This window comes from Bos grunniens, chromosome 10 (assembly GCF_055505025.1).
Source record: "Bos grunniens cultivar Pamir isolate PY7600 chromosome 10, Bosgru_T2T1.0, whole genome shotgun sequence".
NCBI lineage: Eukaryota > Metazoa > Chordata > Mammalia > Artiodactyla > Bovidae > Bos > Bos grunniens.
Genome location: NC_141174.1, coordinates 67,600,267 through 67,627,936, shown reverse-complemented (window position 1 = coordinate 67,627,936; position 27,670 = coordinate 67,600,267). Strand labels below are relative to the sequence as shown.

General features: G+C 51.5%; 1 protein-coding gene across 3 annotated transcripts; it reads right to left on the bottom strand.

Annotated features, from left to right (window-relative positions):
- Positions 1-264: 264 nt before the first annotated feature.
- On the bottom strand, positions 265-21,887 carry BMF (Bcl2 modifying factor). Of its 3 annotated transcripts, XM_086321938.1 has the most exons (6): positions 21,297-21,474; positions 20,803-20,931; positions 19,214-19,299; positions 18,350-18,646; positions 16,672-16,832; positions 265-4,166 (listed from the first exon to the last, which is right to left on the bottom strand). In XM_086321938.1, the coding sequence occupies exons 4-6, from the start codon at positions 18,639-18,641 to the stop codon at positions 4,065-4,067; spliced, it is 555 nt and encodes a 184-aa protein (XP_086178064.1). In that variant the 5' UTR covers positions 18,642-18,646; positions 19,214-19,299; positions 20,803-20,931; positions 21,297-21,474; the 3' UTR covers positions 265-4,064. The 3 variants fall into 3 exon arrangements, with proteins under 3 accessions (XP_086178064.1, XP_086178063.1, XP_086178062.1); XM_086321937.1 differs by lacking the exon at positions 19,214-19,299 and having other exon boundaries at positions 21,297-21,445; XM_086321936.1 differs by lacking the exons at positions 16,672-16,832; positions 18,350-18,646; positions 19,214-19,299; positions 20,803-20,931 and having other exon boundaries at positions 21,297-21,887.
- Positions 21,888-27,670: the final 5,783 nt, after the last annotated feature.

Here is a 27,670-nt window from a genome sequence, read left to right as displayed (position 1 = left end):
TGGAACTGAATCCAAATCCAGGTCTGGATCCACACTTTGTGTTTTTCCACTTCACGGGGCCTCTGCTGTGCTTCTCCTGTGATCAGAATGTCTCTTCACTACCCCCAAGAGGGAAAAGAAGTCCTGACAAAAGCTGGGGTCCCGGGCGGGGGTGGGGTGGTGGGGGTGGGGTGTCACTCATGAGGGCAGCGAGAAGCAAGTTAGGAATCTCTAATCCGTTAACAGACCCCCTTGCATTTTTATTACACCTTGGAAAAGACCAGCTTTGCTTTAAATGGTTTTATTAAAAACTGTACCAATTGATGGAGGCAAAGATATATACACATATATGCACGGGAAGAACACACAGCCAAATATTCTGTACAGGTTTAGAAACAATGAGTTCCCATCCCCTCCCTCTCTTCTCTTGTCTCTCTCCCAGAGGCAGAGCACAGTGAACCCAGGTCAGCTAACCTGGGAGGGACAAAATGCTACATTCTCACTAGGTCTCCCCCCACAGCCCTTGTGGACCCAGGGATGGAGCAACCTGCTGGGCGATGCTCACAAAGCAGGGAGAGGTGCTGGTCTGCTGTGCAGAGAGAAGGGCAGCACGGACTAGGAGCCTGCAGAGCTCCAAGCACCTTCAGCCCAAGAGGCTGACGCATCTACGAAGCATATGGCTTGCTCTGCTGTTCCCTCAAGGCTCAAAGTGCCCACCAGCCTTGGACACCCACTGCTCAGTGTTCCCAGGAGGCTTCACAGGCTAATGAGTTAAGGAGTCAGCCTGAGTAGTCTACCACTAAGGTGTCCCCACCCACACACAGAGGGACCCTGCAGCACCAATGTGCAGAAGCCCCCACAGAGCCGATGTGCCTGCTTCTGCTATCCCTCACTTGCCCCACTCCACTTCATCAGAACTCTCTGCGTGCTAACCAGGACACTCACAGTGGCTCCCCAGCCCCCAAGTGGAGGAGGCCCTGGCTGGACCATGTCCCTCCTTGCCATGTCCAGCCCATCCTTGGCTGAGGCTGGGCCACTGGAGACAGACAGACAAGTCAGCTGGGCCCCTCTGAGCCTTCAGGACATGCCTATCACATAAGCCCCTTGCTCTGGGGGCTTGAGGGAGGTGATCCTTGGACTGAGCAAGAAAAGGCCCCAGGGGCAGCCTCTTCAAAACCAGTCCAGGCTTTGAAGCAGGCAAAGATAGAGGAGGCCCAGCTGAGTCCTGCAACTGTCTGAGTGAGTGAGACAGCTGGCCTGAGGGGGTTCCCTCCCTAGTTCTACCACCTTCCAGAAGCCCCTACTCTGGGGTTCTTAATGAGAAGAGTTGTTTTGACCCTGAACATCAGGCTTCCCTTCCCTCCAGGGCAATTCCTACCAGGGAAGAGTTTCCAGTCCCTCTCCCGAACCCTACCCTCAGCTAACCACAAAAGCTCCACAAGTCTTCTGTTGGTTACAGGTCAGGAGCCAGGTCAGACTCTCCCTCCCTCTAACTGATTCTCCACCCCCTAACTGGAGACAGCCAAGCTCCTGGGGGTCATGGCTGGGGAGAGGGAGCCCAGGGGAGGGACGGGTCTCCTGAGGTTGAACTTGAGGAATGTTCAGACCAAGTCACCAGGCAGAGGGGGAAGAGGCCAGTCTAGATCACTACGCCAATTAAAAACAGCCAGCCAGGAGGAACCTCTTCCTCCTGGGACTATTCTACCTGCTGGGTTCTGGCGGGAGGGGAAGGAGGGGAGTTTCACATTTGGTCCTGGCTTGCTTAGGATAGTGAATTAGTTCCTGGCTTCATAGAATATGGAGACAGTGCAGTCAGACCGACCCTCTACCCAGCCCCAGGTGCAATGTTCAACTGAGCTTCTCAGACTGCAGGCTCAGTTCTCAGGAAAGGCCACTAGACATCCTGCTCAGCCCAGCAAGGTCTCTGAGGCTGATGACTTTGCCTAGGCACCAAGGCCTGGACCATTTATTTGCACTCTCACTCAGCTCACACGGAAAGTCTGCTAAGAGGGGGTAAAAGTGGCTGGTAAAAATAATCCTGTTTTCTTATGCATGCCACTTGAGGTATACCAGCACCCTGCCAGTCACAGCCTTGGTCCAGGAGAGGGAAAAATAACACATGTCCCATGCAATTCAAAAAAATGGTGCGAAGACCCACAGGGAAGGCTGGACTTCACAATGGTCAGCCTATCCCAGCACCAGTCTCCATGCCTGTTCCCAAGAAGGAACCTATCTTCTTAGCAGACAAACCATGGTACACACCCTGAGAATACAATTCTGACCAAGAATAGGTAGGTAATACCTCTAGAATATCCAAGCAGAACAAAACCAAGGCTGATGCACAGTTTGAAGTCCTTCTTCAAGCTATTGAGAGCTCATAGGGTACCTCTGTGCAAATTAGGAAAGGCATCCTTCCTGTAAGTGGACACAGCCCAACACTAGGGCATACGACTTAGTGAGCAGAGCGTGGGCTGGAGTCTAGCTTCCATCACCTTCCTGGGCCGGTGCCCTTGTGCAGTGAACAACCTGCCTGACCGTACATCCAGATCAGTGTGTCCTTCAATGGGAATGAAGACTTGCTCTCTGCACAATCAGAGGAGCTGGGACTTGTTCAGATATGAGAGTCTGCTCTGGACTCCTCCAGTTTCCTTGGGTAGCCCTGGGGCCTTCTCAGCCCAGGGAAGCCATCTTTTCTTCGGGCCTTGCTTCACCGTTAGCACCAATGTTAACCTCTCACATATGCAAAAATGATAATTTAATTTCTAGGTGTCTGGTTAACAGATTCCCTGCATCTTTTTCAGATTCCCCGTGTCTGGTCTCAGAGCTGCCAGGCAGGCTGCTTTAAATTCTCTCCATTAGTGCCACAGCAGGGAGAGAAAAGAAAGAGTTCAGAGGCAGCAGTGATCCTGCTGAGTTCCAGAGCTTGCCTTTCTGGCCTGGCTGGAAGCTGAAGGAAGACGGGAAATGTGCACCCAGCTTTGACAGTTCCTCACTCTAATCACTGTCTGTTACTTTAAAAGACACATTTCAGCTGACAAAGCCACTGTGCTGGCTTCTTCCTGGATCCCACTAGGTGTGAGAAAGGAATGGGGATAAAAAGGAGGAGGTAACTGGTTTCCAAGGAAACCAAGGGGTCTGGGTTCCTCTAGGGCTTACTCTTATGGGTGGGATGGCCGCCTGGTTTCCCGGCACCTCCACAGTCCGGTCCTGTCTCTTCCGGCCCTAGAGTGCTGCTGTTGGGGGTGGGACGCAGTCTGTTGGCTGGCTCTTTCAAAAGAAAACCTGACAAAGGCACAAGCTGCTGGCTACACCACGTTGACTGGCTATTTGGCTCCTCCATGGTTGACACCCAGCCAGTCCCGGGCAGCCAGAGTGGGCAGTGGTTCTGCACCTCAGGACCAATCCTGGGCTTCCAAGTGGGACAAAGGCAGATGTGAGGCCTACCCAGAAGTTTGGTTCATTTTTGCGGCACTTTTTGAGGGTCCATGGAGAAACCCAACCCTCCCTGAGGTCTGCTGGAGATGACAGGGGCTGGGCAAGAATCCCTGAGCCCATGGGGTGGGCGATGGCTGGGCCCAGTGAGAGCCCAGACATGGAGCTGGTTGACCGACCTAGTGAAGTTGCCATGCACAGCTGGAAAGCCCCTGGCTGAGGCCCTGGGCAGGGGTTAAAGCAGTGTGACTCGTCGGATAGGGGCTCCATTCACGGTGGAAGGCTGATAGCTTTGGTGGAACCACAAGTCTAATCCAGCCTCCTATTTCTTAAGTTCCTGTGGGAAAACTACAGTCCTCTCATGGGAGATCACTACCTGGTCGTCTTCAACAACCGATGACAGAGGATCTACTCGTCCGAGCCCTTAGGAGGTTCCACGTCACAGACACACCAGCCTCTACTTCAACAGTGTTTGACAAAGGCCCCCACTCCTGGTCGAGGCCCTGAACGGGGAAAGAGGTCCTGCTTGGGTATGTCTTATGTACACAGAGAAATTTTTAAAATAAAAACACAAAACAACAACTTCACAAGACGCAGTGTCAGTCCTCGCCGGTGTCCTTCCATGGTACCCGTGCGAAGGGGGCAGCCCAGCCTCACCTGGGGCCTGCCCCGTTCCTGTTCTCATCTCCATTCAAAGCCACGTTGTGTAGGAAGAGGAGGATCTGCCACCACATGCGATTTCGGTTCTGCTGGTACTAAAAGAAAAAAAAAAAAAAGACAATGTAACTCTTAAATGCAACCTTAGACAACAGCTTATCATTTCCAATGCAAAAGTTCAGATCCACATGTCCCAGGGCAGCACCTTAATCCCATCAGGACAGCAAACTCGGGGGCATGGGGGATTTGGGGGAGTGATGAGAGAAGTGGCGACGAGGGGGAGATAGCAGCGTTCTCCATATACAATTGCAGTGTGAACATTAAAAAGAAAAGACCAGGCTCTTTATGCACTGTGCACAAGAGGATTAAACTTTTTCCCCTGCTTGCAGGATTTTCCAGAGTTTAGCCAAGTGCTGCTTTTAATCAGATTGGCTCCTGAGCCCCTCAAACCTCAGCAGCACCAACAACAAACTTTCTTCAGAAAGAAAGAGAAGAAGTGCCCCCCTCTCTCCCCCAACTCCAAAGTAACACAGAGAACAAGGGGGAAAGGGGTGGGGGAGCCTCCATCTGCAAGTGATTTGACACTGTGAAGGTCAAAGGGTTAATCTTCCATTTAAACCACACTGCTGAGGCAGCAAAAATCTGATTTCATCCAGTGCAAACACGCACACACACAGACACACACACACACACACACACACACACACACTTGGGCGCCTGCCCTCTCTCCCTTCCCAGCATCTTCAGCTCCGCGCTGCCCTTTTTATAGCCGCTCTTGACAGTAAGCCATAAATAATCCCTCTTGGAGCGCTTTCCTACTGACTGGAGCCAATTAAACGTTAAGCAAGAACATACTTGAAAACAAAACAAAAACAAAGAATGCACACTACTCTCTGGAGGTTATCCCAGGTCCTACTGTCAGGCAGGGAAGCTTGGGGCAAAGGTCAGGGGTCAGTGACTCACGGGACTGTGGCTGGTGCCCCACCCACACAGGTATTGGCAGAGGCCCGGAGGGGACTAAGGGGTGCTGGGAGAGGCGGTCTTTGTTCTCTCTTTATCTGCCAGGGCAGGAGGACGAGGCTGGGGCCCTCTCCACGGGGTTCTCAGTGGACAGGGGAATAAAAACCTAGTGTGCAAAAAAAAGAGCCAACACAGAGGCTGGACTTGGACTGCTGCAGCGGCCTGGGCAGCAATCACATTTATGTGAGGTGTGCGAGTGTAGGGGGAGCTGGAGCCCCTGCAGTCTTTAACCACAGCCCCGGCCCCCACCAGGCAACTCCCAGTCAGCTGAGCAGAGGCTAGAGTAAGTCAGTGGCAGAGTTGGAAAGTGAGCCCCCAGAGCTCCTGGATTCCCAGAGCTTCCCAGGAAGGTCAGGCCCTGACCCCCTGACCTGTCCCCAGGCAACTGGGCAGGTTGCTGGGTTCCCTGTCATCCTGCCTGAGGCCACAGAGAGAGAGGAGAGGTGAGATGTCAACTGAGGCTGACTTCAGGGCCCTGTCCTGTATCTGTGTCCCCACATCTGTAGCAATAGCATTGCTCTTTTCCCTGCAGAAGGGGAGACTGGAAAACCCAGAAAGCTGGAGGCACGGCTCCTGCTAGGAAGGGGAGGGAAGTCAGGGTGTGCCACACAGGAGGCCTGGCAGACTGCGACTGGAGAGACTGATGGCTTCCTTGTGTTTTGTAAACAAAGACGAGTAAAAAGAGGAAACACACCAGGCTTAACAAAATCTGGTTAGAGTAAAGCAGCGTGAAAACGGACTCAGCTGCAAACCTGAAGACTCAGGCCTGCCTGCAGCAGCTGGACAGAGCACCCCCTCCTCCTGTCTCCCCTCTCCAGCTGCTACCCAGGACAGGTGCAAAGGTCATGGGTGGAATAGGAGGAAAATCCAGGAAAAGACTGGTCTCTAGGGAGGCCAGTCTGCTGGAATTTAGAGGCTCCTCAGGTGCCTCTTTGAAAAGGCCAAGTAACAATAACAACCACGATCCAAACAGTCATGGTAAACTGAGTGTGTCAGGTTCTGGTTTATGTCCTTGGTTCTCAAAGTGTGGTCCACAGACGAGCAGCTTCAGCATCAGCTGGGAGCTTATAAGAAACGTAGACACACTGAATCACAATGCTTTTTTTTTTAAGATTTTTTTTTTTATATGGGCTATTTTTAAAGTCTATTGAATTTGTTACAAGATCTCCAGGTGACTTTAAGACATATTAGAGTATAAGAAGAACTGCTCTACACACATTAAGCTCCTTTGATCCTCTCAACAACCCTATGACACATGTATATATTATCATGCCCATTTTACAGATGAGATCATTCAAAGAGTTAGGAAACTTGGCCACAGAGCTAGTAAGTAGCAGGGATGGCCACATAGCTAGTAAGGAGCAGGGTCTGGGTAAAATCCAGACCACCTGGCCCTAGAGCAATGTCCTTACTCATTACCACTGTGCTCCAAGTGCCACCACATACCCTTCTTTATACCAGAGCAGGCCCTCCATCTTCCTTTTCTCTAAATCATCTCAAAACAGCTCAAGGGCCAAGGAAGGAGATCACAGCTCTACAATTTGGGGCCTGAACCAATCCCATCTCTGTAGGCCTCAATCTCTCCCCACATTCCCCTAATGGGGGCCACTTGCCACTCTGGGTAACTCTCTGGGCCCGCAATCTTTGTGGATAAGGCAAGAAAGAATCCTCACTCTAATCATGGCGGGTTCTGCTGCTGCTAAGTCACTTCAGTCATGTCCGACTCTGTGTAACCCCATAGATGGCAGCCCACCAGGCTCCCCCGTCCCTGGGATTCTCCAGGCAAGAAAACTGGAGTGGGTTGCCATGTCCTTCTCCAATGCATGAAAGTGAAAAGTGAAAGTAAAGTCGCTCAGTCGTGTCCGACCCTCAGCGACCCCACGGACTGAAGCCTTCCAAGCTCCTCTGTCCATGGGATTTTCCAGGCAGGAGTACTGGAGTGGGGTGCCATTGCCTTCTCTGACGGCAGGTTCTAGGACCCAAAAGACAGTGGTATTAGACTGGAAGGTGGAGACGTTGCTGGGAGACACAGACTGGCCTAGGTCCACAAGGGACCAGCCTTAGGAAGGACCTAGGTTCTGTGCCTCTGCCTGGGACAGGCCTCGGGGCTCCTGAATCAGGAAGGAGGCGCTCTAGGCAGTGGGTAGCATCCCGGGGCCAGGAATCAGAGGACCTGGGAGGCTGGGGTCTCTCACCAGCCAGCCTGAGTCTTCCCTCTCCTCATAGGTGAAGTGGAGGTATGGTATTAGTGGTTCCCATACCTGCTGTGTCACAGAATCCACTGAGGTGCTATTGTAAATACAGAGTCCTCAAGTCCCACCCAGAACAACTGGGGCAGAATCTTCAGGGAAGGGCCCAAGAATTTGTATATTGAAATGCTCCCCTGAGTGACATTTTTTGAAATCAGAAGTAACATCTATTGTCTATTTTAGTTATAAAAATAATACATCTTAAAAAATAATAATAATAATACATCTTAACTGTAGAAAAACTGGAATACAAGAAATTAGAAAGGAAAAAATAAAATCACTCATGATCCTATAGCCTAGAAGAAAACATTTCATGATTTGGTATTTTCTTTAGTCTCTTTCAATCTCCTCCCACCAAAGTAATGACTTGGCGAAGCTGGAGGTTAATCCTGCCCAGGTGCTTCTAAGGCAGCCAGGCCACACAGGCATTTAGAAACCACTGAGGTGATTTCCAACTGTAAAGCTTGGTGATTCGGAGTTTGTCACCCACAATCACCTTCAGGATTATAACTCAGAGCTCCAACAACTAAATCCAGCCTGGTGGAGGGTCTAGGTAGGCTTGGAGAACAAGCTGCCTAGTATAGGGTCAAGCTGGCTGCCTCGGCAGCCATAAGACACAGCAAGACCAGGGCCTGGGAAACCATCTACTGCCCCAGCAACCCTTTCTGTGAGCATGAACAATGCCACACATACCCCACCCAGCCTTCTCCTGCCACAGGGTAAGTTCCAGAAGGCCCTTTTCTGAAAGGACATCAAATTGCCACACAGTAAGAGAACCAGAATGCCTTGATTATGAAGAACAACGATAAACAAAATGTTTTTTTTTAATTTTTTAAAAAGGACATTACTAGAAAGGAAAGAAAAAGGACTTGAAGGGAGGCCAGGGAGAGAAAGAGTAAGAAAAAAGGCAATCAACATTCACTGAACCGGATGAGGTACACAAGACACTGAACATCAGAGCACATGGATGCTTCCAGGAGAGGGTGTCCAGGAGAAAGGGAGAAGGAAAGGGGAACCAGGAAAAAGTGCGCTTGGCCCCTGACTCATCACCTGAGATCAGAGAGTGCTGACCCCTGGCACAAGGCTCAGCTCTCCCAAGCTGCTTGGGACCCCTCAAGTTTGGGAATCTACAAAGAATGGGGGTTCCCAGAATGCACAGCCAGGGTATCCTCAGGGGTAGAAGACGGGCTCAGAAGATGAGAAGCTAATGGGAATTTAACTGTACACCAGAGCTCTCAAATTTGGTCCAGAAGGTAGGACCAAGGCGCGGAAGGCAAGAATCGAGGTGAATGCCCCAAAGGAAGGGGTCCTCACATGGTGGATAAAAATGCTCTCTTCAGTTAAGAAAGCACAACCAGGATGACAGACCCGGGGTTCTCTTTTCAGCCCCACTTTCCTTCTGTGGTCGGGGGATGAAGGCAGTCAGCTGACAAGTGTTGGAGTCATTCCCACTGTGTGCAAGGCACTGTGACTGAATACCCAGTCATTCCTCCTGGATGATGGGGAACACGTAGGGCACACAGTAGGTATTCAACAAGCACACTGCCCTGACTACAGAAAAGCCAGCGTTCCAAGATAACCTGCTTGTCTGAAGCCAGGAACAACTGATGTCTGGCCAGGTCTGAAGATGTACCTGAAGTGATAGGATCAGCCTCTTGCCTAGAGAGAGGCCCAACTATTAAAGGCTTTTTTATTTTTTTTAAGAGCTGGCTGCAGTGTCTGACAAGGTTGTATTACACATATCGAACTCGGTTTCATCCCACATCGCCTCTGCTCTAAGCACAAAGAGTGTTCCCTGCTCTCCCCTGATAAGAATCTCCCTCTGTCTCTCCCGTATCCAGTTCACACCCTCTGGGGGACTCCGTGTGTCACCGGTATACCAGATGCTCCAGCAAGAGCTAGTTCACCCTCAGAGAATTTGGGTAAAGAGCAAAGCTACATTGTAGCCCTGATTTCGAAGAACCAAACACACAAAATGCAAATTGACCAAACAGATCAGTTTATAACAATCTCATACCTAGAATGCTTTCTTATCGTCTCTTTTGCGCCTCACAAAAATCTGGGCCATAGGAAGGGCAGATATTATTTTCAATCCCATTTTACAGATGGGAAAGCAAAGGCTTAGAAAAGTTATCCCTAAAGTTAGTTGGGAGGGGGTGATTCAGATCCCTGACTCCAGAGCTGTGTTCTTTCAGTAAAATATTACAGTGTATTTATTCACATTATGAAAATGATATTAACTGTTCAAAGAGAATCACCACCTAACTGCCCCCCGCCCCAGTATGTTTAAAGAAATTGTTTCCAGATCATTAACTATTCAGTAAGGATGCTGTGGACTAGAAAGACGATAAACCTTTCAGAGGCAGAGCTAACTGAAGATCAAACAGAAATAAAGCTAAAACTGGTCTGAAATGTTAACTTCAGATGTTTCTCTGAAACCAAGCTCAGTTTCTTTTAAAATATAGGGCAATACACTCTCTATAAAATGTCGTTTTCCTACTGCACCTCTTTCCTTTCCCCATCAACTCTAAACCGACCATGGTGAGGCTGAACCACAAAGCCTTGCTGTTGACAATGGAAATACAGAGCTAAGGAAGACTTCAGAAAAATTCCACATACAAGAAGTCGGGAAGATGTTTCTGTTTGATTCAGCAAACTTTTATCAGGTACCCAGCTGAGCTAAGAGTTACGAAGGACACAAAGATAAGCAAGCTGTAAGCCTTGTCTTCAATTATTTTACAGTCTGAAGGGGAGAAAAGCAAGAACTCAGTTTCACAGGAGGCAAAGCTGAGCCAGGGTGGAGAGTGGGACCTCCATCAGATTCTCACCTTCTGGGCTGCACCTGCTGAGGAGCAGGGATGGGTGATGGGAAGACCATGGTTTTAGGATCAACAGTGTCACATGGGCATGTTACCCCACTTCTCGGAGCCCTGGCTTCCAATAAAATGGGGGTAATGAGGTGTTGAAGTACAAGGTTGCTGTGATGCTTAAATGAGAAAAATATCTGTAAAGCATTGGGCCAGTGGCTACCTGGAGCAGCTCCCCAATCTCTGGTGAGGACAAGGGAAACCTGGTCCAGACTCGACTTTGTGGAGCAATTCCCTCGACACCCTCAGCTCAGAGCACCTGCCCCAGGAGCACTATCTTCTAGGCAGGCTCATGAAGTCCTGGGGGAATCCCTGACTTCTCACTCTGAGATGGGCCATGGCAGCCGGAGGCAGCTGGGTTCAGAATTCCAGGCTGCCAAGCTGGGCAAGGAATTCTGAGACCCCCGGGGCAGCCCAATGGGCCCTGTGGGCCTACTGTCCCAAATTGCTTTTGACCCAGATACCAAGGAACAAGCAACGTGGCAAAACGGAAAAGGAAAAATATTCTCGCCAAGAGCTTCCTCAGCCGAGCCAGCAGCACTAACGGATGTTGGAGCTATCAGTCACCACCATGGCAACATCAGTTGCTTCTCCCAGAAGGGCAGCCTGGGCCCAGCTCAGTCCAAGATAGGAGGGCTTCCTCTAACATAAGTGGAGGCCACCGGCTTCAGTCCCTGGGGGTGGGGGATCGGGCTGTGCTTGCCACCCATGCCCCAGAGCCTTGGGTTGCCCCTCTGTGGCCTGGAGACAGGAAGTACTGAGGCCCTGACCCAGCTGCCCCTAGGGATGGCTCTGTCTCCCCCAGTCTGAGAACAGCTCCTTCAAACTACTGAGCAGCTTCTTAGGAACTCAGAGAGGAAGAGGGGTATGTGTGCTCTGGTCACAAGAGAGGGAGACACATATGGCTGATTCACATTGTTATACAGCAGAACTAACACCACGTTGTAAAGCAACTATACTCCAGTTAAAAAATAAATAATTATTTTTAAAAAGTGAGGGAGAGAGGGGAGTGAGGAGGGAGCAGGTCCGTTGTGGATCTACAAGGAGGGGGAGAAGGAACCCCCAAGGCTCTACCTCCCGACCTGAGGCCTTTGCAGCTGACTGTTCTCATCCCGCCCGGGGCCACTCCCTGGACAGGACGGTCAAGCCAAGCACCGAAGGCCAGACTTTTCTCCTCACCCCACACACTGGCTGTTTCTGTACTGGTCATAGAACATGCCCTCTTGGTTGCTAGACACAGATCAAAAGGCAAACCAGACTTTTTTCTTTGTCCTTCTTTTCTAATGCCTCCTCCAAATCCCTCCCTCTCATCACCCTCCCTGCCCCAGGGCGGGAAGAAAAAAAAAACCCAAAGCCAACCCCATCCCCATGGCTTGCCTTGGTGGGGAGGGAATGGACTGTCCGGAACTACAAGGCCCTTCTCCTGGAAGAGAGAGTAGTCAGGTGCAGAGTTGTGTGGGGAACTCGGCTCTAGTCAGCCACGCTGATGACTCAGAAGCTAAATATAGCGAGCGATATAAACAGAGCCAGCCACAGAGCAAACACAGGGCCCCCAAGCCCCAGCACTGGCTCTCACGCACAGCACTCTCCACAGCTCCTCCCCCAGGCTCACTCTTCCCCAGGCACTGTCCGAGGGGCACCTCCCACTCTGGGGCTGGCTCCTAGGGACCCTTCTTACCCTAGAGAGAATCTCTGGGGCTCCTGCCCCGGGCTTCCCCATCTAGAGCCTGAACAACTTTATTAGGCATAGTCTGAACTCCAGAAAACTACTCACCAACAAGGACAGCATCCTAAAGGGTCAGGAAGCAGTGAGGGGCTCCCTGAACAAAAGATCCAGGCTGCTGGCAGAGAAGCCACTAGTTAATAAACCAAGAAAACACCAGCTCAGGTACAACTTCCAAAAGAGCTCCCCAAGAACTCCAAAACCAGGTCAAAACAAAATCCTAAAACCCATTTTCAAAAGTGTTAAATTGTCTAGGCATTAATAGTTATTGTGTGTTAGTCGCTCAGTCGTGGCTGACTCTTTGCGACCCCCTGGACTGTAGCTCACCAAGCTCCTCTGTCCATGGGATTCTCCAGGCAAGAATACTGGAGTGGGTTGCCATTCCCTTCTCCAGAGGACCTTCCCGACCCAGGGATCGAACCCGGGTCTTCTGCATTGTGGAAAGATTCTTTACTACTGAGCCACCAGGGAATTAATAGTTAAACATATTACAATTTCCAAAGGGCTTTCACATCAACTCTGCAAGGTGTGTATGAGAAACTGAGGCTCAGATAAGTCAGTTACATGATTTGCCTATGAACACAGGACTCATAAGGGACAGAGCTGGGATTTGAACCAGACTTTGCGTCTAATTCCAGGATCCTTTCTCTGACCTTACAACTAAAGATGGTTTCCACTGAGTGGCTGAAATTTTTCTCAGATCTCATTTTCCATAAAGTCTAATTACTATTCAGGGAATTTCCAAATCTGACTCTTCTGAATGGAGCCACTCCTGATCCAAGTGAAAAAGCCATTTCCAACAAGAATTTCAATTCTCCTGTAGCTTTACTCACTCAATGGTCTCCAGAAGCCACTTTTTTTTTTTTTTTTTAATGATTCTTGGCTTCTTAACACTGCCCAGAAATATACTACAAAGTTCAAGATGGTGCCATTGGGACAGGAGACTTTCCTAAGGGGAGAGGACACCAGGTTTTTTCCATTCTTTGACTCATGTTGGAGGAGACCACGGCAAGGGGAATGGAAAGAAGCTGGGACTCACCTCTGGGCCAGAGCAGCCCCTGAGCACAGGGAGGAAGCAAACCTGTACTGCCATGTTCCCTGAAGAAGCTGGACAGACAAGAAACACCAAGGCACCATTACAGAGCCAAGGTCAAGGTAGGCTAAGGTCACCAGACCACCACAGAGCACGTGTTGCAGCTAAGCTAAGCTCACAAAGGAGCAAAGAGGGGAATCTTGCACTCCTGACCCAGCCAGAGGAAGTTAAGGGTGTGTGACCAGGTTTGGAAAGGCTTTTTATCTCCACTCACTCTGCCACCAACTCTCTTGCTGCTTTGGAGACCCAAAGCATTGACAGCAAGCACAGCTTCTGTCTCCAATCCTTGCCCATTGGTCCAGAGAAGCCATCCGGAAGAGATCACCTGGGTAGCCAAGCTAGACCTCCATCCAGCAAGCTCCTCGAGAAACATGCTGGGAGGGTTTACAGCCCGCAATAACCAGCACCAGGGGGAATTTGGAGCATGTTGCCTTTAGGGTCATGCTGACACACTCACTTTGCCATAATGCCATCCTATAAGGCACTACCATCATCACACCCTTCCCTGTGCTCCACATCTCCTAGGGCTTCCCCTCAAATAGAAAAAGTATAACTGGAAATGACTGACAGTCCAGTGATTAAGACTCCATGCTTTCACTGCTGAGGGCATGGGTTCAATCCATGGTTAGGGAACTAAGATCCCACAAGCCTGATGTAGCCAAAAAAAAGAATAACTGAGGTCCCTAACCAGGGACAAAAGGCAGAAGCTTCACCTTCCCTACAGGATTCGGGGACCAAGGGCCATTGTCTGGCCCTGGACACCATCCCAGACCTGAGAAGAAAGGAGATGGCCGGGCTCCTTCAACCTTCTTACTGTGTCTTGAGTTGTCTTTCCTGGTTATCTAAACTCAACCCATAATGATGGAGACTGATCATCATTCCCCCAGGAGAAATGTACAAGGACAAGGCCCATAAGTGAATAGCTTAGAAGCCAATTTCTCTGAACAGGGCGGGTGGAAGGGAGCCCACAGGAGGCAGCTCTGCTTAGGGACTAGCTGGACAGGTGGGCTAGAAGATGCACTGTGAACTGACAAGAACAAATGTGGGGGATGATCGGGATTATAGAGACAAAGGAAACAAGCATTAAAGAATACCTGCTGTGTGCCTGGAGCTCAGATAGGTATTTTCTCACTGAATCTTCATGATCAAATTCTGTGATATTAGGTCTAATTTACAGAAGAGGAAATAGGCTCTGCCAGATCAAGGGTCTTCCCAGTAGCTGGTAGCTGGCATTCAAACCTGGGCCTTCAGACTTTGTATCTGAAGCCTCAAGACTTAACCTAAATTACTTCCACCCCTGTGCCTCAGTGTCCTGCTTGCAGAGATGAGGGGAAGGAATAGGGAAAGAAGGTGAATTATAAGAATGTAAGAGTGACAACAGTTTTGTGTGGATATGAAATATCTAGACGTTAGTTTATATTGTAATCAAGTTCAGAAAATGACTCACTTCTTAAAACTAACTGCTAAAAGGTCCTACACATGCCAGCACTCCATCTGCCCATGGCCATGATCCCAGTCCTTCCCACAGGATGGGCTCCCAGGGAAGTGAGCAGGGTGAGTGGGGAGGAGGGGGATAAAAGTAAGAAGACTCCCACGGACAAAAAGCCTAGCTCTTTGCGATGGAAAATTTGGGAAAACCAGCTCTCGGCCTCATTGGCCGGCCTCCTGCCACTGCACAGTAGGAGAAGGTAGCTGGCAGGATGGTGAGGGGCACAAGGAAGTCAGGAACCAGCAGTGGAGGAGGTGCAGAGCTGAGGAGACTCTCCTCTAGTTCTCCTCCCACTCTGTGGCTCTGCCCCTCCTCCTCCCAAGCTGAACCAGGCCCTCCAAGAGACAGCTCTGCACTGGGGTCAGTGATGCCAAACAGCAAAGGGCAGGGTCAGACCTTGGCATCAGGGCCAGCTTCTCCTGTGAGGGACTGAGTTGGGAAGAAATGGTCCTGGGCTGAGTTCTAGTCCTGTGCCAGGGCTCGACTGGGCAAAAGAGGCCTCCCAGCCTGCTCCCAAGCCTAGAAGGGCTTACCAGTGGATGGTGGAACATTCTGGGAAACAGCTGTTGAGAGAGATCAGGTCTAATGGGAATCCAGAACACTGCCTTCCAGGTAGGCCCCCAGGTGAGTCCAGGAGACCCAGAGCCACTGTGTCCTCTATCAGTTGCAGCACTGGGGCTAGGAGCTGCGAGCTCAGGCCAACCACAGGCCTACACAGCCAGCGTAAAGTGAATGGGTAGGAAGAAGGCCAAGAGGTAGAAATCAAGAACCAGAGTGGACTGAAGGGAAAACCCTAAGCCAAGTTTCCACAGAACAATCAAAGGAGGGAATAGGGGCTGGAGCTTGGAGCCAGAGGAGGCAGCCAGGCTGCCTTATTATCTAAGCACAGGGCCACCCTCTCTTCCTGAGGGACTGGGGAACCCACAAGGACCAGGTCTAACCCCACGTTTCCCTCAGAACCCCTTGGCAGAGACGCTCACCTTGGCAGAGACTAACCCCTTATGGCTGGATCTCAGGAAACCTAAACTCAATTTCTGTCTCCCCACCCCACCTCCTACCAGGTGCTGGCCATGTTTTGGTCCTCAAGTCAAACCTATTATCAATAGCTCTCCTCTGGTCACCTGAATTTCCCCGTCTAACCTCAGGGTCTGCCCAATCATGGTGGATTAATTATTTTCTTGATTTCCTGATATACAATCAGATATAGACACGCATACACACACACATACACACACACACACACACATACACATACACAGCCGACTAGGCAAGGACACTGTCCCAGAGGCAGGGAATGTGTTCATTTCCAGGTGGCATGACTTTGCTTCAGTGGTGGTTGTACTAGCAGGGATCCAGCCTCAGGCTCCTCTCCCCGCCTTGGCAGCCATCCAGAAAGTCAGCCCAGGAAGGAAGAGTTAAGTGCCCAGGGGCCGGGCCAGACTGCCGCTGCAGAGCCAGGCAGCCTCCAGCCCAAGGCACAGAGGGCTCCTCCACACGAGCCCGCCAGCCGCCGCCTTTGTTGATGGGCTCTGCCACAAGCTCCACTGACACGCGATGCTCCGCCCTGGCGGGCTGGTGCCAGGCTGCCCGCCGAGCACCCGGTCACTGGTCTGGAGAGACTCTGAGGTACACAGTCTCCAGAGTCCCAACCCTGGTTTCCAGACAGAGACAATGAGGAGCGGCCTCCCCAGCTGGAAAGTGTCGGGTTACAACCGGTTCCACCACTTTTCCCAACTCAGACCCTCCAGGCCTTGGTTACCCATTTCCCACTGCACCGCAGCCAGGTACCTCCGACTGTCCAGTTTTCCTCAGCACCATGAAAATCTTCCCCTTAGGTCTGCAAGGGACCATCTCCCACTGATGAACTCAATAAGATATAGTGTGTCAGTCAAGGCTGCAAGAAGCTATGCCATTCTCCGCAAGAGATTGGAGCATTTCCCAGGGGCCTGAGCTGAAAGTAGGCAGATGAACAACTTGGATCTCAGAGGTGAGAGCAAGAGCACTCATCCAGCCAGGCCCATTCTCGATTTCCAGTTCAAGAGAATCACGGTAACATGGGGCCTTAAACGTGGGGCCTGGCAGAGAGAGTTGCTGAGGCAGGCCCCAGCCCCACAGCCCCAGCAGATGCACACCACCTCCCCCCACCAAGCCCCGGTGCCTACTTGCTGCATATGAAGCCGATGGAACTGGTCTGCAATGCACTGGAGTTTTCGGGCAATCTGTATCTCTGCTCGATGTTGCCACTGCCCTTCAGGGGGTTGCTCACCAAGGGGCAAGCCTGCAGGGAAACTGGCAGGAAGGGGGAGCCGGTAGCCAGCATTGCCTGCAAAGACAGAGGGCCCACATCTCAGCAAGCTCCACCACTGCCCCATCTTCCCCATGCCTGCCACCCCTGGTCAAGACCCAGGGTCAAGGGTAGACTCTAGTATAGGAAGGGAGAGGAACTGAGCCTGCCTTTCTCAGGGCACTCTGCCAAATGTGGACAGCCTGACTTGCCTGCTGCCCAAGAGTATGAAAACTGATGCCAGGCTTTCCTTCAGCCCTCCCTTCACTGGCAGTGCCACGGCAAAGGTAATAAGTGTGGCTGAACTTGCCAACCTTCTGTCCTTATTTACCCAGCTACGCTTGACCACAGTTCATTATTCATTATTCATATAGTAGTAGCAGGCTGAAGCTCTTCTCTAGAAAAACATTGGAGGCAGCTCTCCAGAGATCCTGAGTTGAGCAGAGCAAGGGACAGAGAAAGAAAATCAGAAAGTAACCTCACTTTTTTAGTGTAGCAGAGAAAGGCTGGTTTCAGGCCCTGAAGCTCTGGGCAGTGGCACAAAAACATAGGGAGAGAAGACGCCTCTGAGCCACAGATTAGCCAAGTTCCTCTCTGGAGCCAGCCCCAGGCCAGACACCTAGACCTGCTCTCCTCACTGACCAAGTGCTGGTCACCGAGCTGCCACTAGGGGCGCCCGCTTGCTCCCGTCTTTCCCTCCTCCCTGCCTGCCTGCCTTATCCATCTTCTCAGACTCTTGCCAGAACTACTTTGCCTGAATTGTCCTACAGTGCAGCTCCTTCTGGGAATAACTGCAGCGTCTCCTCAATCCGCTCTATCAGACCCAGCAAGATAGCCTCTGAACCACCCTTCCCTCCATAAGCTTTGTGCTAAATGAAGAACACTGGCTATCTAACCCTGCCCTTTTGCCAAGGAGGGCAAACTGCTAAAACCAACCACTGAAGCCCACAAATGAAAGGGTCTTATCTGACTGAGCCTTGGAAACAGCCCCTTTGCTGGCAATGAGCCTAGGCAGGCCCAACCTCTTTCTCCAGTTCCCCTTCCAAACACAGAAAGTCCCAAGTGACAACTGGGCTGGGGGACCTTCTGCCTCCAGGAAACTTCTCTCCCAGAACAAGCTGGGTTTTCCCCTTCAGTGTCAACAGCGAGTCACAGATCCCCCAGCCTTCTCCAGGGCAACACTAGCCACTTTACGGAAGGTACATCACTATTACGACACAAAAGGCTGGGCCACTCAACAGGCCATAATATGTAAAAGCCAAGACCCAGGTACCCTTCTTCCAACCCAAGGAGACACCATGGACCCAAGGATCCCTCCAGAAAGGGACAAATGAGCAGAAAAGAATGGCAAGGCCAAAATCTGTCCTGCTTGTGGCCTGAGGAGCACAGGCAAGCAGCAGTATATGAGCAGATAGACAGCAGGTGAAGAGTTGAGAGATCAATAGCCCCTGCTGCTCAATTTGGGGAAGGAAATAGCAAAGAGCAGGTTTGGGGAGGGAAAGTCCCCTCTTTTCCCCCATCTCTAAGGGAGGAGTCCTGAGGCTAAGAGCACTCACCATAAAAGAGTCGCTGGGGCTCCTCAGTCACCCCACAAGGCAGCATGACACCCTGGCTCGGGGAAGCTGGGCTGAGAGTCTGGGTAGCCTTGTCTTCCTGGCTGGTGGGTCGAAGCCCAGGGCCACAGCAGTGCGTGAGAGGGAAGAGCTGCAGACGGCTGAGGGGGCAGTCCAGCTGGCTCTGGGCAAACAGGTCAGCAGAGAGCAAGCTCCTGGGCTGGGTCCCCGGCTCCCCATCCTCGGGCTGGAATACGTCATCCTCCAGCTCCTCCACACACTGGGGTGGCTCCATCTCCCCTGTGAGGGTGCAAGGCAGGCATCCGGGAGGCTGCCCCCACCCAGGCTCTACCTAGAAGGACTTCCCTCCCTTTCCTTCTTTCCTGCTCCCCCTTCTTATGTGGAGAAGTGGGCTCAGGCACTGATGACAGTCAACCCTACAGATAAAGCATTGACAAGGGTGACAACCCATCCCCAAATGTGGGCTGCCTTGCAGTTTCGGGATTCTCCATGTTTCTTCCCTGTGCCCACTTGGAGCCACCTTCCCCTCAGCCTCCTCTTCTGACCCAGGCTGGTCACAGTCACACAGTTGGACTGCTACTGACTCTCAGCCATAGCAGGAGTATGGTCAGCTGCTACGAGCACGGAGGGTACCTGGAGAAATGTCAACAAGACTAGACTCTGCGAGTGGCTGTGGGAGGGCAGAGGGCGCTGTGACTGGCTGTACCCACAGTGCTCACCACACACACACCCCTTTGCTGGCCTGAGGAGTAACCATCAAGTTCTCATCTCAGTCTGAGCAGAGCTCCAGGCTGGGCAGCAAAAACAAAAGCCAGCGATCCTAGCCCGGCCAGGTTCCCTCCAAACCTGCTAAGCCCCGCCCAAGACTCTAGTCTCCACCCGCTGCTTGCTCAACACAACAAACAGGCTCAACGATGTGGTAAGAGTGTGTCCTGGGAGAGAGAGGGGGAGAAAAACCCAAGTTAGTCATTGCAGCTGCCCTCTCAGCAGAGTAGAGCTATCTGCCTACCACAGCTTAGCCGAGAGGAGAGGTCCAGCAACCAGCAAAGTGCCCAGAGTCCCCCAGCTCAGTGTGGAGTCACTAATCTCCACAACTTCAAATCCTTCCCCACAGCCTACCATTCCTGCCAGCACCGAACCTGAGATGGGTACAACCTGCCTCATAGAAGGAAGTGAAATTCAGCCCTCTCTCTATGACCTCACTTGCTGCCTGAACTCAGGTTGTTGATATGAGTTTCTTGGTGATAAAGAAGTTCCACTTGCTCCATTTGATGGCTCTTGGAAGTATGAGCTTGCAGTCACCCAGCTTCTTGTGCTCAAAGTCAGTCCCCTATACATACACCAGGAACCCCCCAGGGTCCCTGGGGCAGTCAGAAAAGCAACCACCTGAGTGGTTAAGGATACAGAGAGATGGTGTTTGTCACTGCCAGAGTCAATTAGAGGTCCCCTGGGAATTCTGTCTTCCAGTCTCTTGCCCTTGAAGAACAAGCCAAATGGTCTGTGGGTTGGTAAAGTACTTAGAGGAAACTCAGTTAATTCAAGAATCTTGGCTTTCTCAAATGCAAGCTTTCTTTAAGGCGCCTGCTTTAACTCTCCCTCCATCCCATCCTGTCCTTGAGCTATCTATGGTCCCTATCCTGCCTGCCCTCTTCCCTGCCCACTTGGATGGCAAAAAAAGGCACGTGGTGCTCTTGGGACAGTGTTTTCCTAAAAGGTGTGAGAGAACTAGTTTATCAGTGCCAGGAAACAAGGCATCCTGCAGAAAGGACCAAGCGCTGTCCTACCAGTCACCTGGCAGGAGCTCCCCTCCTGCCCTTCCACCTCCTCTATGCAAGCTGGCAATCCCAACCTAAGATGGGGCCCTCCAAAGCCAATAGCAAGCAGCAGTCATTGTCTTGGCTTTTCCTTTGAAGCTTATCACCTCTCCCACCCCCTCCCAGCAAAGCCCCAAAGTTCAGCCCTTGCCTGCACTGGAGGTGCAGCCAGAGGTGTGGGTCTGCCAGCCTAGGGGGACCCTTCCCACTCTCCACAGGAACTACAGATGGCTCTTCTGCAAGTGGGAGCCTTCAGAGGGGTGCTGGGCAAGATCAAGCGCAAACTGGGATACAGTAAAGAGACTTCTCCCCTTCCCCTGAACTGAAGAGGTGGTGTCCAAACAGGCAACAGGAGGGCACTTCCTAAATGCACTACCAGAGAAGCAGTCCTATCAAGGAGACCTAAAACCTGCTGGAGCCATCCCAGCCCTTAAGGACTCTAACAGGGATGCTGAACTCAGACTCCTCCTCCTCCTCCTAGGAGAAGGCAGTAGCCAGACATTCTGAACCTCTTCGAGGGCTAAAATCTGGGAACGCACACATACATACACACACACACACACACACACACACACACACACACACACACACACTCACGCACTCACACAACACACAGCAGACCTGGGTGGCTCCAGGGGAGAATCTCGGCCTCCGAGTCGTGATGCCAGGGTTCCGTGCCAGGGTCCAGCGTGACGAGCACTCGGGGGCTTGGCGCCCAAACTCAATTGGGAAGGAGGGGGAAAAGCCCAGCTGTTAAGGAGAGGAGCCTTCAGACTCCGCAGGGATGTAGGACGTCCCACAACTCCCTGCCCTACCCCAATGTCAGATCCAGAGCGCCCAGATCTGCTCAGCGGGGAAGCGCAGGTTCCCCTGCCCACCTGGACCCAAGTCATTAGAGACTCAAATGCTACTAGTCCCGCATTCCTTTGTGGAGCAGCGCACCTACATGTGGGTTCGGTACCCCGTTCCCACACCCCAGTGCCCCAGTCCATGGTCACTCCAGACGCCCGCAGCCCAACCCTTCCCGGGCCCCCACGCGCAGCGCGATCCTCTCCCCACTTCCCCAAGGAGGTGAGATCCAACTCCGCCCGGCCCTTGGCCGCCCAGGCGCTCACCCGGCAGCTGCGGGCGGCGGGAGGCGCGGGCAGGGGCGGCGGCGGCAGGAGGCGGGCAGGCTCGGGTGGAGGCCACTCTGCACCTCGCGGTATTGTTTCCAAAATACGCCCGCTCGGGGCATCCCGCAAACAGCTGATGAGGCCCCGCCTCCGGAGCGTCACACGGATGGCTGGCCAATGGAGAGTGGAGCCCGAAGTCCCGGGCTGGGCGGCTGCCAGGGACTGTCACGATTGTACTAACCTTCCCTTGGAAACATTGCAAGGGACCGAGCCAAATTCCGACCTCCGCCAGAAACGCAATTGGAGCGCCGTCGCCCAAGCAAACTCTGTTCCTAACACGGACTTTGGAAGCACTCGAGAGCCTTTTAGTCCTCCCTGTTAGGCGGGAGATAGGGGGCGCCAAAGTGATTTTTGTCTTCTCTTTCATGCGTATGGTCTGAATAATTTCGGCGCGTCCAGAAGGGGAGAGGAAGAGAAGGAAGCGGGGAGATTTTAGATGATGAGGCTGGCAGCATCCAGAGGGCCCAAGATACGGGTGCCGGTGGATCCCGGCCACCTGGTGGCAAAGCATCTTCCCGGCTGCTGGACAGGTCAGAAGCAAACTCCAGCCCTCAAAGCTGTAGGAAGCTTGAAAACATGTGTGACTGACACTGTTATCTCGAGTGACATTCAGATCAAACATATCCAAAGGGACCCACAGGCTCTCTTCTTGACTGGGAATGGACAGTCAAACAAAATTAACATCTGGCTGAGGAGAGGAGAGATCAGGAATGCAAGGGCTGCTCGGGCAGTTGATACGCATCCTGCTTATGGCAGCACTGAGAGATGGTGCTAGGGCTGCAAGGAAAGCAACGTGTCCTGCAGACCACCTACTATCGGCAGGGGGATCTATGGGCTAGTTCACAAACATTTCTTAAACACCCTCATTGTGCCGGGTACTGGGCTAGGTACCAAAAACCTGGTGCCTGCCCTCAGGGAGTTTACAACCTACTTAGAGAAGTAGACCAGAAGATAATGGAAAGCAACATGAAATATGGTAATGCCAGGGATAATGACTGCTGGGAATGCAGAAACATTCAGAATGCTAAGGCTGGGGAAGGCTTTAGGGAGGTGGCTTTTGAATTGGACCTTGAAGGATGGGGCAATTTTTCAATCAGGAATACCAGATAAAATAGCCAAGACCTAGCTTTAACACAATCAAGCGCTGAACTGGAGAATTTGTCAAGGGACCAAGGGCAGGGGGACGTATAGGATCATTGGGTGCACATCTGGACTGAGGAAGGGTGAGCATGGGTAGGAAGGTTCAGATCAAATTACAGAGGTGTCCCTGGAATGGCAGCTGAGGAATCTGCACTTTATTCCAGAGGCATAGGTCAGCCAGCAAAGATTTCACAGAAGATGACTGACTTGACCAAGCCTGGATTTTAGGGAAGATAAATGAAGAGGCCAGAAATCAGTGAAAGAGAGCCAGTCCCTGCAACAGGTTAGGTGAGGGATGATGGGGCTTGACCCTGGGGACAGTGGGGACTGGCAGTGGGGACCACTAAGCTGCTCTCTCTGAGTCTGTAAACTCAAATGTAAGCTAAATGGGGCTGGGACTCTTAGCACAGTGGAGCCTAAAGTCTCCTTGTCTCTTTTTCCTGCTCATTCTGTCCCTAACTCCTTCAAAGGGTACCTAAGAAAGTGGACCAGGCATAATGAGGGCTGTGGTTGCTAGAGTAGGAAAATGCTATCCCCAAAAGATGGAGAAGAGGGAAAAGGGAAAGGGGCAAGAGTCAAGCTTGGCCATCAGCCTGGTCCCCATATAAGTTGACAGATGTCCAGAAAGAGGTGCTGGAGCCAAATGGAGGTATATTATTTTACCAGGAGGCTTGGCCAAGAGGAGTGTCAGAGCTGGTCAGGGTGACCTAGCAATCCTGCCATATGTGAGCAGATGAGAAGGCCAAGACCAGCCTCCATGCGGGGCACTGAGGAGCCCTCACCACGTTGCTTAGGTCTACACACACCTTCTTAGGTCCATCCTTCTCTTCTGACTGGCTCTCCTCCTGGGGCCGTATCTCAGGTGGGCCAGCTGGGCCTAAGGGCATGATTTAGGGTCAAGAGTAGAACTGAAGGGCAAACCAGGTCTGAGTGTGTCCTCTGGGGCAACACAGGCCCCAGGGTACATTGGTCATCCTGACCCACTTGAGCTGCTAAAGCTCTGTCTGCCTTACCACAGCTCTGCAAGGTAGAATTGGGTCCACAAGGCAAGGAATCTGGTAGAGAAAGCTTATAACCTAGGGTCCATGTATTCACCAGGCTCACCAGGGGCTCCTCAGCATTAGGAGAGAAACTTGCTAGATTGTATTTGTGGGTTCACACAAGCATTTTTGTGTGGGGGTGGTGGTTCTGTAGCTTAGAACAGTTTCCCAAAGGGGTCTGTGACCCTGTAAAAGCTTTAAATTCGCCATTGTACGGGAGTGGAGCTAAGGAGCAGAGGGGATCATTTTAGTGGATCTGAGCAGGTTGGAAGATAGAAGGGTCATACCCTGTAGTAACATTTCTTCACAGGCCTCTCTACCAGGCCTTTCCAGCTTGCCCCCTTGGGCTCCCTGTGAAGGACACCCATAACTTGGCCTCCTTTGCTCTCAGCCTCTAAGGTCAAGCAGCAGGGGCCCAGCCTTATGAGCTAGAGGAACCAAAAAAAGACTGTCAGGGATAAAGGGGTCAGGGAGATCAGAAGCCTCACTCCCCACTTCTCATCACTGTCAAAGCAGACCCTTCCCCATGCCCTTTCTCCCTTCCAGCACAGGATAGACTCTGCAGCCCAAAGCGTCAGGACTTGCTGGGCTGGAGGTCTTGGCTCCAAGTCTCCTACCAACAGCAGCACCCTGGGAACAGAAGAATCCTGGACTTGTGGTTCGGAGCACATGCATCTTGCATCCGCAGCAGAATCTCTTTTCCCTCTTTCTCTGTTGAAACCATTCTTTGCCCCAGTTTTTTGTTTCTTATTTTTTCCTCTGCTAACTGATGCTAGCTCTGGGAAGCAAAATTTTGCCCCAAAAAAGGCCAAGTTACTCCGAAAGGCATCAGCTGGGCGCCTGAGAGGGAGGCACAGAAGACTGGGGAGGGAATGCAAAGAGTTAAGGGGAGGCTGCTTTCAGCAGAAGAGAAAACCCAGCTCCCCGTAGAAAGCTGCCGAGCTCTCTCCATTGTTTCACCTGGCTATAGGGTTTCTCTCTGAGACAAGGAATGGGCTCTAAAACTCTAGTAACTGGATCACTGGGAAGGGAGGTTTTTAAAAAACACCAGCTGACAGCTGAATAATAGGAATTACCAGGCAGGCCGCCCTGGGGTTACTGAGGTTTGTAACTCAACCCCTAGGGAGGGGTTAGATTGGAAACTGATTTATGTGTAAGGTGGGGGTCTTGGTGGAGAAGCCCATACTGCTTGACTCTCTTGCCTCTTAACTCCCTCTGGGAGGGATCGTGTGTGCAAGAAAGGCCAGGAACCTGGAAGGCGTGGTGTCCTTCCTTGGTGGACTTGCTCTAACAGAGTGAATTTATCTCTCTGAGTTGCAGAGAGGTGTTTGTGTGTGTGTGTGTGTATGCGTGTGTATGTGTGCACGTGGCACAGAGGAGGGGCAAGGGGTTGGGGAGGGAGGAGAACCTACCAGAGCTGACAGAGTGGCTTCTTCTAATTGAGTAAGCAAGAGGAGAGACTTGATTCCCTAGTCACTGAACTCTCTCCTTACCAATCACTGGAGAGTGGGGTTCAAATCAAAAAAGCGTTGCTAAAGAGAAAATATTTAGGAATTCCAAGACCTGGATGTAAAGGGAAATGCAGAGACTGAGGCTACCATGGGAAAGCCAAATGGAACCTAAAAGATTAGGTGAAGTTTGGGATCACATGCGTTATGACAGTCAGTACACAGTTTTGTTTTGGGGAATACTCAAAAAATATTTGCTGAATGAGTGAATGAATGTGCCTCTCCACATTTAGAAAATAGAAATAGTCCTGTGTTTGAAGAGTGGGGAAAAAAGCTGCAGTGGAAGACCTTCCATGAATGCCCTATCTATATTGTCTTGGCTTACGTGTTTCTTCTCACCAGCAGAGCCGCCCCCTAAGAGGCACAGCTGATGCCATCAACATCTTGATACCCTCAGACTACCCTCTTCCAGGTCTGGCACGTGACAGAATTTACTAAGCTTATGGAGACAAATTTACAGAAAAACTATAAGCATGACCCTCAGGAAGTGTTCTCGCCTCTTGCCCAGTCCAGCACTCAGCCTGCTCAGCCCATGGAAAAGAAGTTGGCTTTATCCTGCCAAGGAATGAAGAAATCCAATCAAAATACTCTGGCTTTTACTCTACTCCTCCCACCATGCATCCTCTTTCCTGGGCAAAGTTACATCAGTACATTAGTCTCCTTGGGACTGGCACGAACATCTCAGAAACTTCCAGCTGAGGCCAGAGTACAATCAGTTGCTATCAAGGAAACCTGCCACCAGAAGCGCTGGGGACCTGTGCTTTCCAAGCTCAGAGCCTCTCAGTTTTTGAATCTGGTGTTCAAGAGGCGCTGGGCCAAGAAATGAGTTGGATCAGCTGTTTCCCAGCCAAACGCTCAACCCCCCGCTGTCCTGGAGTGGGAGAGGGCCACTATCTGAAAACGAGCCAGGTGTTCACTTACCCACGTGTGAGTTCACCAGACATTTGCTGAGCACTTGCCACGTGCTAGGCTCCACGCCAAGAGCTGGAGGTGCAGATAAATCCCTGCGGGGATCACTGAATATATCCGCACCCTTTCATCCCAAACATGAACTCTCATCTGCACACCTACACACAAGCTCAAACAGAAACTGAGGGTAGGAGGAGGGTATGGCAGGAAGAACTGCAAAAGCACGAGGTAAGGGAAACCGGCCTTTCCAGGAAGGCTGAGCATCCCCAGAAGTGGTCTTGCCTTTCCTTGCACAGAGCGTCTGGGAAATGCCTGATGCCCCGCTATCATCAGGCCAAGTAGAAAGAATTCAGTTCCCAGCTCTGCCATCAACAAGTGACCTTCCAGCACTCACATTTACATCTTTGCTCCTACAGATTCAGAGGTGGCATAATTTAGGTAAACAGGCAGGCTGGGTAGGGGTTAGGACTTTGGGGCAGCACCAGCCTCTTATCCCAATCCTGCCTGAGGTCCCTGGGCTATAATCAAAACAATTCTCACCTGTTGAGCACCTACTGAATGCCAGGCACAGTTCATTTAATCCTAAACAATCCTAAACAAGAGGGATCTATCAACATCAGTGCCATTTTACATTCAAGGAAGCTAAGGTCACTTCTCCAAAGACAGGCAACAGAACCCTGATTTAAGGTCACATCTGTCTGGCATGAAAGCCAGTGCTTACATCCCCTACATCTACTGCCCAAAAGACACGCCCAGCCCCTCCCGACAGGCAGGATTCATCCCTCTTCCCCCTCAATAACACACTGTCCCCAGTGCCCCCAAAACTGGAAGGCCAAGCCAGAGGCAGCCTAGCGAGGTAAATTCCAGCCTCTCTCAGTTGCAGACACTCCCACCACCGCCGCCACCTGCGGCAGAAGCGATTGCATCACCCGCAGGAAGCGGTCCAGCAGCCCAGCCTCAGCTCTGGGGCACATTTTCAGTTCCTGCTTCTATCCTTGCTTACATTGAGCACACTACCTTATCTTTTACTACCTTATCTTTTACCCCTGTGCTGTCCCTGTGGGTTCAGGCTAATGTGCATGTCTGGACAAGGGACTGTGGCTTGTTATTCGAATGGGTTTGTAGGGACCTACTGGGGCCATTCACCCTTTTCTGAATGCTGCTGGATGGGGGAGAGTAAGTCAGGCTGAAGGGGCTTTCCCAGCCAAGAAACAATCAGAGATCCTGTAAGCTCAAAGAAAAAGTCCTCTTGGATGCAGGAGACTAGTCCCAGGAGCCACCATTACCATTACTTTCTGTCTGGTCCGCGTGGGCTTCTCAGGTGGGCCAGAGAGGAAGGGGCTGTAGAGCCTGCCAACACAGCTAGGATGTCTCAGGCCCATTAAACAGGCAGACACATGGCTCTGGGCTTTGCTGCGCTCTCTAAATGGTTATGGAATTTTCTGGAACTAAGGATAGCTCTTTGCCCCCAGAGTTCCTCTTCTGCCCATCCTGGACTTCTTTCCCTCTCTGCCAACTTCCTTTTCTCTCTCTGCCATGCAGATTCTGTCTCCTTCATCTCGCTTCCTACCCTGCTTTCCTTTTGCATTTGTCACCTCTCTTGGCCCCACCTTGGGCCACAGCCACAGCAGTCAGCCTTCATGAGCTCATAAAATGCTCAGCATTTTAGTGCAGTCATCCTGTGTGGAGGTTGTGTACTGCTTTTTTTTAATGTATT